At 42.0% G+C, this 17,852-nt stretch overlaps 1 protein-coding gene across 1 annotated transcript in view; it reads left to right on the top strand.

The window, feature by feature from the left end:
* The window catches only part of LOC310876117 (netrin receptor UNC5D-like), a gene marked incomplete at its 3' end in the record, with an annotated part of 128,234 nt that overhangs the window by 74,574 nt on the left and 35,808 nt on the right, over positions 1 to 17,852 (top strand). The window contains exon 2 of the mRNA XM_083789562.1: positions 13,994 to 14,206. Within this exon, the coding sequence (XP_083645688.1) occupies positions 13,994 to 14,206 (213 nt within the window). The remainder of the gene's footprint in view (positions 1 to 13,993; positions 14,207 to 17,852) is intronic.

Raw genomic sequence — 17,852 nt, 5'->3', positions numbered from 1 at the left:
CATGTAACACAGGCACACATATCCTGAGTTATTAAGAAGTGAGCTGAGTGTGTGCTGCACAGTGGAGTGAAACTGGGGGATTCACCCGCTCGTTCTGCTCGATATACAAACAACATGATGGATCCTCCATGCCTCTTTGCAGTATGCAGAAACTAAACGTAGTTTTGTGAATACATATTTAATGAGCACATTTTGACATATGCAGGTGGCAGGCTACAAAAATAAATACTAACATACAATACCAGTTGAAAAGTTAAAGTTAAAAACAATTTGTGTAAGCACATTCCCTTGACTGACAGTCATAAGCAGGAATGAAGTAACACATGCCACAAAAATACAGAATTAGAGTGTCGACAGCAGGCGATTTTTCATCCTTATTTCTAATGTTAGACGTGTGTTCACCTATCCTTATCTTTAAGTCTCTTTGTTTTGCCCACACAGCAGAGTCCACATGGATGGATCAACAGATAAACAATGTATGTTTAACGCTAACCGTTTTGCCAGTATGGGGGTGTAGCAATGTTACCTTTAATCATAGCGTTACATTGAAGACAACCTGAACAAGGAAAATTACCTATAGGTGGATCTGACAAAGTGTTTAGGATGTACATAGCAATCTGTCTGACCAGTGAGTCTCTCAAATGTTGGGCTCTTTTATGTGCACAATGAAATAAATGTACCAGAAGGACTTCGGGGTGCTGGCTATTTCGCTATTGTAGTGATTCTTCGTGAAACGTGCACCCGGTAAACTGCATTATTTAGACTGAGAGCGCTCGTTTTTCTCTTCTTCTTTATTCTGACAAAGGCCCAAAGAATATGACTTAACCCCTGGGCTACAATTAACGGAAAAAACTGATTATTGCTAAAAATACAAACCTACCGTTAACGGAATTAACAGAATGTCAATCAATGTCAGTTAACGGGGGTTCAACGAAGCAAAAATTAGCATGTTTTTGCTAATTTCGGTAATGTTGGATGTCATTTACCAAAAAACGGCCGAAATCCACGCGATCGTGCGCTATCGTGCACGCAATATTGTTGTTTTCAATTACATTGTTCAGCAATATGAGATGTAAGATAAGCTCCAAAAACATCATCCTTCTCTAATAAACTACCTTCTACCTCATGACACATGAATAATGCTATTAATATATTTGCAGGAAGAACGGATTTTAATCGCTGGAGCGATGTTAACTTTTTTATTGAGGCCGGTTCTGTTTTCCTGGCAGAGCTTTAATGAAATGACAAAGCTGGATCTTTTATGATTATATTTTACCATCTCTCTGTCCTGAACCCCATCTACGCACGCACGCGTCGCACACGCGCACACACGCACACACAGTCACACACAGACAGACAGACAGACCGACACACACACACGCCTATGTAATATACATGACTTTATAGTAATAGAATCCTGATGCAAGTGTTCTTTTGTGTTGTTGTTTCAGAGAGAGAGAGAGAGAGAGAGACATCGGAGGGGAAAGAAAGAAAGAAAGAGAGAGAGAAAAAAATAAAGGTTTTAATAATGTTTCTTACACTTCGAGTACAATTTCAGTGTTCCACTTCATGCGTATTAGAGTGAGCTGTCAAGTTCACAGTCAAATCCTTTGTCAATTTGGATTTCACTGTATAGTGTGTGTGATTGCGGTATACTCCACACAATGCCTTTAATTATGTCCGTATCTCCTTTCCGTCAGAGAAGACAGACTAATGGATGAAAAGTGAAAAGAAGGCATGGATAATTATATTCTTTTGTCTGCTACCGCCATCAGTCAACAGAGGTTTCATTTTCATACACATACCACGAGGCAAATGCTGAATATGAATGCTGTAGATGAGCTAATAGAGGCACAAGAAATGAACAATGTGCCTCTACGACGGAAACCCCACATCTGCATTTGTTATGCCCCCTAAAAAGTGACTTAATTGGCCGTGAAGCAAATGAGGCAGTTAATAAAAATCCACTTATGTACTTTAACCCATTTTGGGCGGGAACCCCTTTTGGTGTTTTAAACATTATGTTATAATTTAGCTATTGAAAAATAGCAGATATATAAGCTTGTAGGTCTGCTATTTTTGAAAAATCGTTCAAATATGGCACAAATCATTGGATATATTTTCAGAGCGAACATTTTAAACTAAAATATTTGCGTCTGGGGGGTCCCTGGAACTACATATTTTGAGATGGGGGTCCGTGGCCCAATAGAGATAATTCTGGGGGTCCTTCACATGAAAAAGGTTGAGCACCACTGACATAGAAACATAGGTTTTTCAGAATACATTTTTTTAATCGACCTCAGTCCAAAATGGGTTAAAACCATATTACGTCTTGAAAACACATTTGTAAAAACCTCGGTTAAGCTGCACGAATGATGTGTCTAAATTGCACCTTACATCAGTGGAATGGCATTGTTGTGACATAAAATGGAGAACGAGGAAATTCAGCAAGGGGCTGTTAAGACTTGAGCACAACCACATTGTAAAATCCCGAATGCTATTTTAATGCTAAATTATAACGCTGAGGATTCTACTGCGCACTTTCTCGGGATATATGTCCCGTTTATGTATTATTTTTATCCTACGATTTCTGTAACCTTTCTTTTTTTTCACCCATTGTCAATTGACTATAATCCTGGGTGCTACACTCTCTCTGCCAAGCTGGGTAGAGCAACAGACTGACCTCATGTTTCCTTCAATGCATGAGAAGTCCAAGCCGCTTCTTTTCACCTGACGGGGGAGTTTCTCCGGTTGGACATGGAGCATGGAAGCAACACGTTATTCCAACCAGTTCCTTTCCCCTCCATCAGGCGCCCCGGGTGACCAGAAAGAGGCAGTTTAGAGACCAGGATTACTGCATGTTTTCTGTGAGGGTACCTACCCTAGGGGACACAGGGAGAACATGCAAACTCCACACAGAAAGGCCCTTTTGCCAACCCATGCACTTGTTTGATTAAACATAATGTGCCACAAAAATAGCTTCCAATAGCTTGTTATTTTTGCGTCGAGACCAACAAAAGACATCTCCCAGGCTCCCACAGTGACAGTGAAGCACAGTGAAGCCTGATTTAACTGTTCCGTGCTGAAATAGCTGATCTACAAGCTCACAACGCAAGGTCACGTCCGCAACACGTGAGCTTGTAGATCAGCTATTGTCAGCACATGGAGATATGAAGGCTGTGAGAACTGAGAACGTTCAGAAACATTTGCCTTCACAATAAAAGCATACAGCTTTCACAAGTTGGCCCATAAAGACAGAAGCAAAGTGAAAAAGGATTAAGGATTCGGTGGCATTTCACATAGCAAAAAGGCAATTTTTTTCCAAAATGTAAAAAGAATAATACAAAATTAATTTGGATAATGGTAATGGACATATTGTAAAAGTTGTCACAAAGTGATTTTATTAAGGTTTGGACTTTGTGGCAAAAATAAATAAAATAAAAAAAGTGTGAACTGCGAACTGAACTAGTTCATGTAGAAAGTGAACTTTCACAATTTTACAATTTAGGCATTTAGCAGACGCTCTTAATCCAGAGCGATTTACATTAAGCAAGAACAAAAGCATGGGAATTCATCACATAAAAGCATTTATCATGAAACATGCGTAAGCTAAGAAAGTAACAGTGGAATATCTATATAATGAAACTATACATATATACTACTATGCTATACATATGTACTATGGCGTGCTATGACTATATACAATGCAATTATAGTGCTGTCTACATAACATGCTATAAGTCTGTATCAAATGCTATCTAAGTCAGTCACAGAGACAAGAGGTCAGTCCGCTGGCCCCCCAGGTTGGCAGAGGAAGTGTAGTGCCCAGGATTACATTAGATAATTGACAATGGGTGGAAAAAATGGGTTGCAAAATTGTGGGATAAAAAAGAAAGTGAACTTTCCCAACACTGTCTGTATGGGGCCTCAGGGGGACAGGGCAGCTCGTTAAGGAAGAGGGTTAGGTGGAATTAATTAGCTGTTTTCACATGTATGCCATTCATAAGAAGATTTACCAAAACATTATTTAATGGATCAGTGGTTCCTAAACGGAGGGTCCTTCAGGGGCTCCCCAGATGATTAGCCTATAATGTGCAACATTGTTTTCTCACTCAACAGTTGTAAACAAACCAACATAGAGTTTAACTGATTTACTGCCAAAGTAAATGGATACATAAGACTCTTATGAGTCTATGTCAGTGTTGCCAGAGGTATGGCAATTGCACAAACTGTTTAAGTTCTTCTAAATATTCTAATTAATTATATATATTTTTTAAATAGCCAATGCATACACTATAAGAAGTGCTAATGTGGCCTATAGTCGCCCCTTTTGGCCTTGTTTTCCTAAATCCGGTTGCTTATTTCTCTCAATAAATGCGGTAACACTGCAAGTCAATGCTAAAACAGTTTTTCAAAGTGCAGAGCGATGCTGTCCCACTAGGCTTAACTAACCCTGTTGACAGGCTGAGACATTACACCCACACATGATACTGTAACCCTGTGACAGGCTTATACACCCACACACATCCACAAAGGCTTTAAAAAGCTAAAAGCTCTGTTTATCACATTCAGCTCCCAGAGTTCACCTGTGAATTATTTTACACTTTGGCTGAAGATGAAAGACATGTAAAATGAGCTTTCCCCCCCCCTTGCACAATGTTAAACCATTAAAGGATGACTTAACCCATTTTCAATGTTCATATAATTGGTCCTAATGTTCATGATAAGATGTTTTTTGGGGGGGGGTTCTGTTTCATAGGAGGGCTGTGTGTGGACATTGTGATCGTATAGGCAGGATACACACTACAGTATACACATATATATATTATATATATATATATATATATATATTTTTTTTTTAAATATATATATATGTTTTGTATTACAAGAATAATGGCTTCCATTATACTATGTTAATTTTCCAGGACTATAGAAAGCCAAGCAGTTTCTATTAGCTTTGATTCCCCATCGGCCATCATGACTGAGTAGACAAAAATGGTACCATATTGTAATGAGCAATAGTGAGTTATATGAAGATAGGTTGAGAATTGGTGAAGTTGTCCATTAAACCCAGAAACTGATAGTCCTAGATTCCAAATCCATAGATTTTATGGTGCTGCTTCCATGCTGGCTTTTAAACTGGCAGTCTCAATAGCAATGGGCAATGGACAGCTCTCTTCTCTTTTTCAAAGAGCTGTCTCAGATCTGTTTCAACACTAGGCTAATGTGACAGCAGACCTTGCTCGCGTGGTGACGTGAATGGCTCACCTGACAGTTCAGAATTGCCACTTGTACCAAGAATTATAGGCTAAAGAGTTGGCTGACCCTGCTGGCTCGAGGACAAGCTATTTGTTGTGACAAGCACATCTGAGTTTTAAGCCTAAATTATGATCTGTTGTGGGACGGTGTCAGCGTGAGCTACTGGTCTTTCTCATAGGGCGTTCCTATGCGCCATCTTGTGCTCATCTTTTTAACTGTTTGTTTTGGGGCTCAGAGCACCCCTATACATATATTTTATCCACTGCACACCAAATTATATAGTATATACTAAATTATAGTACTTATTTTCATTCTAGTACCTTGTATTTAGCATATTTTACTACAATTATTACAAAATAACAGTATGATAAGCTGGACGATAACAAATTGTATAGTTATAATGACTAGTCCTTACCCGTTCTGATATATTTCAACTTGTATAATATATTTGTGTGTGTGTGTGTGTGGTTTTTTATGAATAAAAACAGCAGTATAACATTAAAGTATTCTTCCAAATGCATGGTAGGGAAACGTTTTCATGGCAAGAGCAAGGACCGCAGCATTTACACTTATTAGCCCACAGAGCCCCATTTGAAAAGTATCAAGGACCCCCAGTTTGACATGCAGCTATATATGGACAGTCGCACAGATCCAATTTGCAGGTGGATTTGCGTCCAAAACGGTCTGAATTGTGAGCTTTGGCTTGAGAGAACTCATGGCTTTTGCAACCTGTGATGTTGTGAGCTTGTAGATTAGCTGTTTTCACCAGAGCGTGCGCTGTAGCCACTTCACGCTGTGTGTGTGTGGCTTATGCTTATTAAGACAGTTGTATCTCGTGTTGTGTTTATAGCTAACTGAAAAGTGAAAACGGCCACGCGATGACGCACGCGCACACATACGAACGTGCGCACTCACAGCTTAAGTAGTTTACACACACACATGCTCACAGCGAAAGTAGTCTGCACACACACACACACACAACCTCCGTGTTGGCTGGGGGCGGTGTGAAAAAGGGTATAGGTGCGTGGAAGAATGCGCTAGGGTCCTTGAGGCTGTTCTTCGTGGCATGTTGTTTGTTGTATGTAGTAATTGTGTCGATGCGTAAGGGGGTTGGAAATATCCCGATCGCTCGCCCGCTGTCTATTGCGAGCAAAATTGACAGCGGGCGAAACAACTGAAGTTAGGCGGAAAACTCGCGAGCAAAATTGACAGCAGGCGAAACAACTCAAGTTACGCGGAAAACTGTGTCCGAGTATTAATCAGTGACAGTCCCAAAATGCAATTCACTGGTGACACGTGATTTCTGGGGAGAGGAGTTTTGCCGCCCTGTGGCTGCGGGGGGTACTGCATGCGTTTTTAATTCACTAATAAATTAATTAATAATCATTAATGTGTCAAATCGAAAAAAGGGCTCCGTTACGCCCTCCATATTCATATGGTCAATGCCTGTGTGAAAAGTGGGAGCGATTGGTGCAGGCAATGAGGAGATAATGAGGAGATAATGCGGTCGGACACACACTCACTCACACACTCAGACATTCGCTCTATTATAGTATAGATTACTATTCCAATGACCACAACATTCAAACTTTGTGCATTTAAACTAACTAGAGCGGTGCCCGTGTTGTGGGCCAAGGCCTATACACTTGGAACGATGCAAGTTGTAAATGCATGCCCCACCCAGATATTATGTCTGTGTCCCTTTTTATATCCATATATGTAGTTCTTTATCAGGCATGCCCAAATGTGGAGTCTATGCAGGTGTCAGAACTGGTGTCATTGTGATGTCATAACAGGCCAGCTCCATATACAGTATGGAGATCTAGAGGTGATCAGGTGTGATCAATAGGCCAATTTGGGCCCTGCCCAGAGCCCCTAGAGCGAGCAGTTATTATGTCCCTTTTATGACCATAATATGGTATATATTAATATGGAGTTTTTTGTCAGGCATGCCCAAATATGGAGTCTATGCAGATGTCAGAATGATGTCTGAACAGGCCAGCTCCATATATGGACCCTGGGCAGGGGCCCTGTCCAGAGACCGGGCAGAGGCCTTTTGTGGCGGTTCTGGACAACCGTGGGTCAGACACCGGGCACTGCACTCCCTGCATTTGCGGCACCTATAGTTAGTCACAGCACTCTAGGGCACCCACTTTGAGAAACCCTGAAATATATGTACAGAAAACAGGGGGAGGGATGTATTGAGCTTATTATTATTATTAATTTTAATTTTTTTGTTGTACTTTTTACAAGGTCCAGTTACAAGTTGAAGCCACCTCTGTAAGTGCTCTTTTAGAGCGGTTTTGAAGGAGGGTAAGGAGTCACAATTCATGACTGTTCGGGCATTCCAGTAGAACGAATTGAGATCATCAAGGTTTTCTCGCATAACGTGAAGACCAGGCCCATTGCAAGTTGCTGTATACTCTGTCCTCTATACCCTGAGCCATCCCAGGCCTAGTTGCAGTTTTGTTTTCAATGCCTCCAATGGAGTGGAGCAGGGAGAAAGCGACGCCTCGCTCCTGGGGGCTGTTGTGACACTCGCTTATTCGGTCATGTTGATCTAATCCAGGCCTAGAGAAGAGTTGCATAGTGCATCTTTAATACGTAGGGTGCTTATGTAACCATTCTATCTTTAAACGTATAGTGGTCGATTAGTGTTGTAATTTCTCCTCATGCTCTCATGACTGAGCTTCATACATACATTAATGAGACTGTCCATAAAGCTCATACTGTAGTTCTACACACACACACACACACGCACGCGCGTGCGCACACACATACATATACACACACACACACACACACACACACACACACACACACACACACACACACACACACACACATTCTATACTACAGGACTGGATTGGAGACATCGATGAAACCATTTGATGAGCACTGCGTGGATGAGAGGAGACGAGACACTCAAGTCGGTGTTGAGTTCTTCAAGCGATTATGAATGAAAACCATTATCTGATCTCCACTTCACTGGAGAATCATAGAACGCTATACGAGGCATAGAGCCACCGTTATGAGACGCACGTTGACCTGAGTCTGAACCTGTGTGTGTGTGTGTGTGTGTGTGTGTGTGTGTGTGTGTGTGTATGTGTGTGTGTGTGTGTGAGCATGTGTTAGATACAGATAAGAGGGTGGCATCAATATTTGAACAAGGCACGTAGGTGGCTCTTCATGATGTGTCCAGGCTGTTTTTAACCACGGGGGGAGGGGGGGAGGCATTAGCCACAAATAGCAGTGGTGGCATAAGTACTCACATTTTTTACATAAGTAAAAGTACCAATACTGCAATATATAGAAGTCCAGGAATTCAAAGTGTACTAATTCAAAGTTTCCAGCCAAATAAACAATAGCAAGGTTTCCATGCATAGGGGGGACTATTATTTACGATGAGAGGCAGAGCAGATCCAGATGTTTTAAAGTCTCTGAGAGGCGGAGCAGATCCAGACAGTTTAACAGACAGAGGCAGCGCAGAATTTGGTCCCAGTGAAAGCACCCGTTTTAGACGCTCCTTCACAAAGTGATGCACGGAAGCCATTGATGTGACAATGAGCCTGGTCGGTCGTCCAGGGACAGTAGGATGAAAGAAAATGGGGACAGTGGGAGGTGACGGTGAATTTGGAACAGGAAAATAAGCAAGGATCCTATAGAATTGCTATAGCAGGACAAAAGTATCACACACTCTGGCTCCATATTATGAAGTGATTTATTGTTTCCATTCTAAATTTAAAATTTAAAGCACTACATGGTATGGGCCAAGCCTATCTCATTGACTAAGAGTTCTTAGATCTTATTGGGCAGCTAGGTCTATTAGAGATTACAGTTAATACCCAGAAGAAAGTTCATCAGTTCATCATATTACCTCAGAAATAACACCCATCTGATTTGAATGGTGCAACTCCGTGTGGGCCTATTTTCGTGCTCGTGGACGGACACCTTCAGCCGCGAAGACTCGCAAAGCACACTGCCCCGGGCAGCGCACACCCTCCGCCTCCCAGTTTTTCTGCCCCTTGTCAGTGTGTGTGAATCTGATCTGTCATCTCTGCTTGTGTTGACAATACACACACGCATAGCACGGACTCCTCCAGGGACACACAGCTCCGCAAAGGAGTGGCTGCACCACTCAAAAATCTGGGAGTCAAGCACAGTCAACATCTACAAGCGTTAATTGAAAACCCACCTTTTCAAGTTTTAAGCTATATCTTATGAGAAGTATATTCCTCAGCACCTACCACAGATGTTGCTGCTGCTGTGTTGTTGTTTTAAACTGTTCAAGATGTTTATCTATTTTGACTTTTGCTTTATCATTTTTTCTGTTTTCTCTGAGCTGCTTTGGATGTGCCATAAATAAAGCTCATTACCATTATACAGAACATTTCTCCTACATTAACGCCTTGCACTCGGTTTGATCTGAACAGATGGTCTTCCCTGCATGCTTGTCACCCACTGATCATGTGCTGCTCTGTCCACCTCCATTTCCTGCTCTCCTTCTTGTCTCTGATCCACAACGCCACACCCTCCATCTGCTGCACGGACCAACTTCCTCTCTAAACTTATACTGTGCAGAGAAACAAATTTAAGAAAAAAACCCCACTGCAAGCTTACATAATTAATTTCATGTAGCTGTGTGTTTATGCACATGGGCTTAATTAATTTCATGTCGCTGTGTGTTTATGCACATGGGCACATTAAGAGTGAGTGAAAAGTTATGTTTTATCAATCTGTATGGTATAATACAATATAAATAGAAGCCCATATCTGTATGGTAGAGTTATGTTAATACAAATAACTAGTGCATGTGCAGTGGTTTGGAGCTGGTTTGCACAATATTTATCTGAAGTTCACTCACTGCCTGAAGCGCATTAGAAACTCACCTGATTCACCCTATCCCTGGCAGTCAGTCAGAGTGTGCACTTTAGCTTATAGACTTCCAGTACTACAGTATACCACCTGTCCTCCAGGTGACTGAGGATGATACCTGTATTAATACCACCCACTGCTCCTAATAGTTAGGATGGTAAATGTATTAATGCAAGTATGTAGGATGGGATAATGTGGTCAACGAATTTCATGTATTTACAAATTCAGTGACAAAAATACAACAACTAAACCTAGTTGTTCTCCTCGCTATGACTTGGTATGATTAAACGACAGCTTTCTCTGTGTGAAAGCCATCCAGCTCACTCACATGGCTGTATAGCACAGTTAGTTCTACCAGCTATACCTGCATCTCATTGCAAGATTTTCATTAAAAGCTATGATTCTGAATAACATTGGACTGCCACCGGAGACCACCCACAGTGATCCCAGCACAAATTCATTTCTTAGAACGTTTCATGCAGAGATGACATTGGCTGTTCTCGAGGAGACCCCCATCTTTTTTGGGTATACGCTTCCAATATGCAATTATACAGCTGTAGTGTATAACTTGTGTGTGTGTGTGTGTGTGTGTGTGTGCGCTGCTCTTGAGGAAATAGCCATCTTTTGGTGTTTGTTTCCAATATGCACTTTCATGGCTGTAGTGTGTGTGTGTGTGTGTGTGTGTGTGTGTGTGTGTGTGTGTGTGCGCGCCTGTGCCCTGTGGCATGGACATGTTGTTTTCCTCTCTCACACACTGGCCACAGATGCATCATTCTGCAGCCCTTATGCATTATTGCCGAGGAGGAGAGCCATGGGCTATAGATCAGTGTGGAAGCTGCAGGGCAGAGAGAGGGCATGTCCGTCTCCTGTGACGGCGTCAAAGACTCTCAGCCTCCCTGAGCCCTCTGGCTTTTCTGGAACTATATCCACATATGAACCAATGGCAAGCCCCGTTTTTCTTTTTTTTTCTTCAATTTTTTATCCCGCGATTTTGTAACCCATGTTTCACCCCTGTGTCAATTATCTAATGTGATCCTGGGCTCTACACACCCTCCGCCAACCTAGTCCCCCATATATGGGGGACGTGGGGAGAGCAACGGACTTAAACTCATGCTTCCTTCATGCCTGAGTGTCCAAGTTGCTCCTTTTCACCTGGAAACCAGGGTTTCCCTGGTTGGACGTAACTCTTGGAAGGAACACGTTATTCCAACCAGTTCCTTTCCCCTCCACCAGGGGGGAGGCAGTTTAGCGACCAGGATTACTGCATGTTTTTTTGTGAGGGTACCTACCCTAGGGGACACGGGGAGAACATGCAAACTCCACACAGAAAGGCCCTTTCGCCAACCCCACCTCGGGTATGGGCACTGATGACGCGAAGGAGGAAACAAGCCCCGGCATTTATTGATTAGGAAAACCCCAGCGACACCTTGCGGATACACCCACTTTGGGTCATGATGACCCATAAGTTTGAGAACCCCTGTTCTACACCATAGGAGTATATTGACTATTTTATATAGTCACACCAACTTCATATTGCTCTCGCGTCATAGCCTACTTGTGCTGGGGAAAAGGGGGTGGCATTACATTAACCTAATAGCAAAATGGCCACTGTGTGCATATGGTGAATTGCAGATGAACCATCATTGTTGTCACACTATCAGCGACCGGAAAATGAGATGGCAGACGGCAGACTGCTGGGCGAGTGCTGGCGCATTGGCATGAATGATGGAATATGGAATGAATTCTGTACTGGCCAATATATGTAGCGTGTCTTGAGTGTACAGGGTTTGATGAGGTCAGATACACATATGGAATGTCAGAACAGGAAGGATGGGTGGGGAAGGACCTGTTCTGACATGTTAGAACAGGTCAGCTCCATATATGGAGATCTTAAAGGGTTTGAAGTCTGGCTCCATATATGCAGATCTCGGTGATGATCGAGTCTTCTCCATGTATGGTTATCCAGGGTTAGGTGAGGTCAGTGTCATTATTTTCAAACATGGAGATGGCCATATACTGTATGGTGGCAAGGCGTGATGTCATGGAGATCTAAGAGTCTCCATGATGTCACACAAGGCTTGACCTATGGAAGTGTGGGTGACGGACGGGCGGGAGATGCAGGTTTGCATAGTAAATGCGACCTACAGTCACAATTAAACATACAGGTAATCACTGGAAGATCGAGCTGTTGTGCTGTGTTTTTTTCACAGCATGCGTCTATGTATGTATTAATGTGTATTTATATTTCCATCTGTCAGTGTGTGGGTGTGAGTTTGTTTGCTGCTATTCAAACACAAACACGCGTCAGTGAGTCACCACACAAATACACAGGAGTTGAGCAGACCAGAGGAGCTAGCCTGCGGCTAACCATTTAGAAATATAAAGCCTGTCTATTTGTCTGGGTGCTAGGAAGGGAGGGGCAGAATGAAAGTGTTGTGGGAGAGAGAGAGAGAGAGAGAGAGAGCATCACACACATCCTGTGTGTATCCTCTTCAATAAGGAACCACTCTTAACTGCAAATAGGTTCATTGCTCATAGTTTCAAAGTACATATGGTTATTTTGATTGAACATCATTTAGACCAGGGGTCTTCAATGTTTTTTTTAGCCCAAGGACCGCTTAGCTGAGAGTGAGATGAAGCAAGGACACCTTATCTGAGAGAGAGAGATGAAGCAGGGACCCCTTAGCTGAGATTGAGAGATAAAGCTTAACAGGGACCCCTTAGCTGAGAGAGATGAAGCAGTTAGCAGCCCCTCCACTATTGTATAAAATTGTGTTGGAGATTAAACATTTTCATGAATTTCATACTGCAGATATTTCATAGACTTGTTTGACAGCACTGTCGTCAGTGCATGTTGGATTCATCTTAATGAGTATTTTCAAACATTAAACCACTTTGACCATCAGCACTTCAGTACCATCAGCACCATCAGTACTTTGTCTGCTCTTTTTTTCCCTTACACCAAACCTCTTTCCCAAAAATAGCTTATGTACAAACTCACACTGCCAGGCGTTGTGAGCTTGTAGATCTGCTATAGTTTTGGATAAAGTTCTTCTGCATAATAGGGATTTCAGGGTCCATGTGGTTAATATTCGCACGCACGCGCACGCGCACACACACACACACACACACACACACACACACACACACACTGTTGAAGACTCCTGGTTTAGCCTGATGCTTCTTGGTTTCCATGGTATCCTAGCTTTTCGAGGCACCACGCTGTCTCTCTGCATTCTACACTATGTATCTATATGTAATTACCTTGCGGGTGGGAATGGGGGTGATTATTATCTTCATTAAAACCTGCACATCATCATTACGAACGGTTATGGGTCACAGGCAGGCTAGTTACAGTGTATAATTACACGGGCTGCGTTTCGGGAATAGCAAAGCATTGCACACACACACAAGAAAACGAGATAGTTGCAAATTGTGCAAACTTGTAATTCCAACAATCATGATTGAGAAATTTGAGATTCAAACATGTGTTCTGATAATCACCATCAGTTCCAATTCAATAATTTGGGTGTTCAAAGATGTTTATACCACTATACTTCATTTCATCTCTTGTATAGCATGTATAGCCAATACATTATTGGATCCAATACCATTCCTACTATACTGTATATGTGTATCATGTACTTTCAGTATGCAGTGTTGTAAAGTAACTAAGTACTTGTACTCAAATACTGTAGCCTAGTACATAAATACAATGTTGATTTTTTATTTCCAATTTTCAATACTTGGAGTTCTACTCCACTACATCTCAGAGGCAAATATTGTACTTTTTACTTTTTTACTCTTGTCTTAAAGAGTACAGTATCGACAGGGTGTCATGTCTCTTTGTGTCTTCCAGGTTCTCGGGGTGAGTCGTCGCACCATGCGACTGGTCAGTCTGGAACGTTACCTCACTTCCTGTTGGAGCCAAGTGATGCTTACGTCATCAAGAGCAACCCCATCAGGCTGCGCTGCCAGGCCCGCCCCGCCCTCCAGATCTTCTTCAAGTGCAACGGGGAATGGGTTCATCAGAAACATCACACCACGCAGGAGTACGCTGACAAAACCACAGGTACAAAACACGCACGCACGCTCGCACGCACGCACAGACACACACACACGCATGTCGCACACACGTGCGCACATTGGAGCACACTGACCGACCAGGAGACAGGTGCAACATCCACTTGTGTCTTAAAACAGTGTTGCTGCACTCATGCGTGCGTTGCACATGTGCGCTTGTACGTGTGTACACGTGTGCGCTTTTACGTGCGTGCAATGCGTGTGTAGATTGGCACCCATATCTCACCTAATCTTTTCCTGTTTCCCTTCTGTTGGATCTAAAAAAAGATTTAGTTCACATGTTTGATGTTAAAAATGGATGCTTGATGAAGACATGTTCCCTTGGAGTCACTTTAATTATAAGAGGTTATAGGAGGTGCAGTAGGGTTATTCATGAGTTAAGAGTTTTATTATAGTTCAGTTTGGGATTTGCACTTTAAAATGCAGATTCATAGTTGTTCAAAAGTTTTTGAACAGTTTTTTCATCAAAGACGGAATGCCTTGGATTTGTTTTTGTTTTCTTTGCAAGTCTGCAGGTCACAGCGCTTAATTAAGTCAAACTTATTTGAAAAATGTTTTTTTTTTGGCCATAGTTTACACTAAACTGTACGGTTTACTGTACAGTTTACTGTACAGTTTTTACGCTGTGCTTCCATCTGAACATGGAAGGGAAAGTCTTCAATGCACAGAGGTCAGTGTGATGTGTTCCATAAATATGAAGATGCGTGGGTTTCCATGATATGATGCGTGGGTTAAACAGAACCCTAGGGGGTCCTCAGAGTTGCAACAGCCACATCTTATCATTTGTGTGATATCTTTTTTTATTTTTACATTAACCACTTAAACCCTAGCATCTCTATTTTGAGGGTACCATTAGCCAAAAATAACAACAGAAATTAGCAATTTTGACAATTTTGTAACAATTATTTTTTAAGTGTGTTAAAAATAACAAACAAGCTCATAATTTCTCTCTCTGCGAGAATCGAACCCCTAATTGATCCCCTGTGCGCTCATCTGAGCCATCTGAGCAGCCATTGGCTGGGTGAATGCAGAAAAGAAACCCCTCCCCCATAGGCCAAATAAACAATCCCTTTCTCCATTCGCCCTACACGGCAAATCAATTTCACAGCCTATAAGGAACCAAACAAAGTTTTAATGCTACTTCATCCGCATTTAAAGCGATGATTATCGTTTAATTGAATTATAGCAATCAGAAAGCAAAGCACAATGAAGGTCAGGACTTTATACAAGCTGTTTGCTGGTGTGATAGTGCTGATGCTTGACTTTACTCTACGCCATACTGATCATTATCTCTCCCGCAGTCACCATTGTATTCTGGCCTCTAAAACTTTACAAGCTGCACTCACAGTTCATATAGTCCTGCTCCCCATCTGGATCCGTATCACACTTTATATCTCTCTCTCTGTCCGCTGGGAGAGATGGAAGAGAGAGGGAGAGGGGTAGAGCGAGCAGCACACTCCAGAGACCAAATGAAAGAGTGATAGGGGGGAGGGAGAAGGAGTGCATAATGGCAAATGAGACAAAGACACAGAAAAGTAAGGAGAGGGTATTATTGTCAGGTCCCTGGGGGGGGACCTGCAGTGGAAAGCTTTTACGGGTTTTCTCAGTTGATGGCTGCTCTGATGACTTTTGATTAGAGGTTAATAACCCATTAAAGCTGGGGAAACATTTGTCATTTTAGATTTTTATACTGTAATACACATTGGTTGGCTATACATTATTATATATATTTTTTTTTAATCGTGAACATTTGAGCAAATCTTTGCTTCCGAGGGTCCCTGGAATAAAAATATGTTTTTGTAGTCTTTGGGATGACTCTGCCAAGGATTGAACCCTGTCATCCCAATCTCAGGTGGATTGTATCCACTCGGCTATTGATTCCCTTAAAGGTATATTCAGTGATTTCACTTGATTCAAATATCACTTATTTTTTTGTTTTGTTGTGATAATCCTCCCTACTATAGAGTGTGCTGGCCATATAAGGATTTCCTCCCTGTCCCCAGTTAACCCCTGGGGGTAAAAAAACCCTAGGTTTCGTTTTTGACTCTCTATCCTGATTGGACGAAAGGCTGGGTCCCACAGCCAAAAACGAAACCTAAGGTTTTTTAAATGAAATCACTGAATATACCTTTAACCTCAGTAAAGGCTTCAGTCAACTTTGAGAGGACACAAATATAACGCGTCCATTTGATTACATTTGTATTATTCTCTGAGGTTGTTACGGTGTAAGCAGTGTCATCTGCACAATGGATTTAGATTAACTATATTTTATTTTGGTGTGCCTTTGTTGTTATTTTCTAGAGACAAGTTGTACGACAACATGCATATTTGTATTACCATGGGTCCAATCAGGGTCTTTTGTTTTAGCATATCACCCTTATGCAATATTTCAGTGTTGAGAAATGGGGCAATTTAAGTCAAAAATCTGTAGTTCTAAATCAGTAGTTCTCAAACTTTTTCATGTCAAAGACCCCCAAATTGACATACTGTATATTTGACCACCGCATTATTAGGGGGATCACATGTGTGAAGCCTTGTCATGTCTGTCTATCGGTCCCTCCTGGTACACACAACATCACTGACCACTTTTTTAACACGCTGAGGAAGGCTTTATGCCGTAACCTTTGTTTTGAAGGGCATTAGCCCCTCGTATATGCCCAGCATGGGGTTTGTTTGTACCCCATAGTGATGATTTGATTGGCTGAGCAGTGAGCACCCCATATCGATGATTTGATTGGCTGAACAATGGGCGTAATGGACGCCACAAGTGATTAGCCTTGAGGACTTGAGGATCAAAAGAGAGGACAGACAAGTGAGGACGCCAATTGTGATTGGCCGGAGTGTGATAGTTCTCTTGTTGACCTTGTTTGTAGTTCTAGAATGAACGCATCTTAGAGTTTGCATCTTGACATAATGATGTATGATGATGACAAGAGCGCCCCTCACTTCACTACTCCACACCTACCAAAGCTTTACAAAAGCTGTGAGTGAGTGTCATTTAATAGCATATTGTGTGACCTGCTAAGTAGTATAGGTGCAAGACACTGGATTGTTAAAAGCCAATGGGCGAGCTACTTTAACTTCAGTGGGTGGGCTATCAAATGAATGTTATGTGAATCTGGCCCCACGCTACGGCCACATGTCCTGGGTGCTTGTCATTTACCGGTATCCATGGGTGCCCGGGCAAGGAGGCACGCGCAGGAACGGCATCTATGGTCCCCAGTTAAAAATCATGATTAATAGCAGCCAGATTCACTGAAACTGGCTGCTTGTTGCTCACTGTGCTACAGTATATGAAGATGCCATGATATACATCTCTGGATTATCTGGATGCTTTTTATTCCCCTGCATCCAATACAATGTGCACTGCAGTTATAACTTTGACTAAACGCCAAACAACTCCCTGAAACGGCATCAAACAGTTTGTGAAGCTGAGTGCGTCGCCTTTTGCAGTATCGTGAGGTTTTATGCACAATAAGATGCTGTTATTATCATATTTGAAGACGGTATATCCATAGTAGCTTACTGCTGTGGCCCAAAGAGGAGAGATGCTGGGTATTCTTGCATGCATGCACATTGCACACTATATTATACTATACAGTTATATTACTATAGCTCTTTCATCTATTGTGCAC

Source organism: Protomyctophum parallelum, assembly GCF_964188405.1.
Source record: "Protomyctophum parallelum genome assembly, chromosome: 18".
Taxonomy (NCBI): Eukaryota; Metazoa; Chordata; class Actinopteri; order Myctophiformes; family Myctophidae; genus Protomyctophum; species Protomyctophum parallelum.
This window is presented reverse-complemented; position numbering and strand designations above follow the sequence as displayed.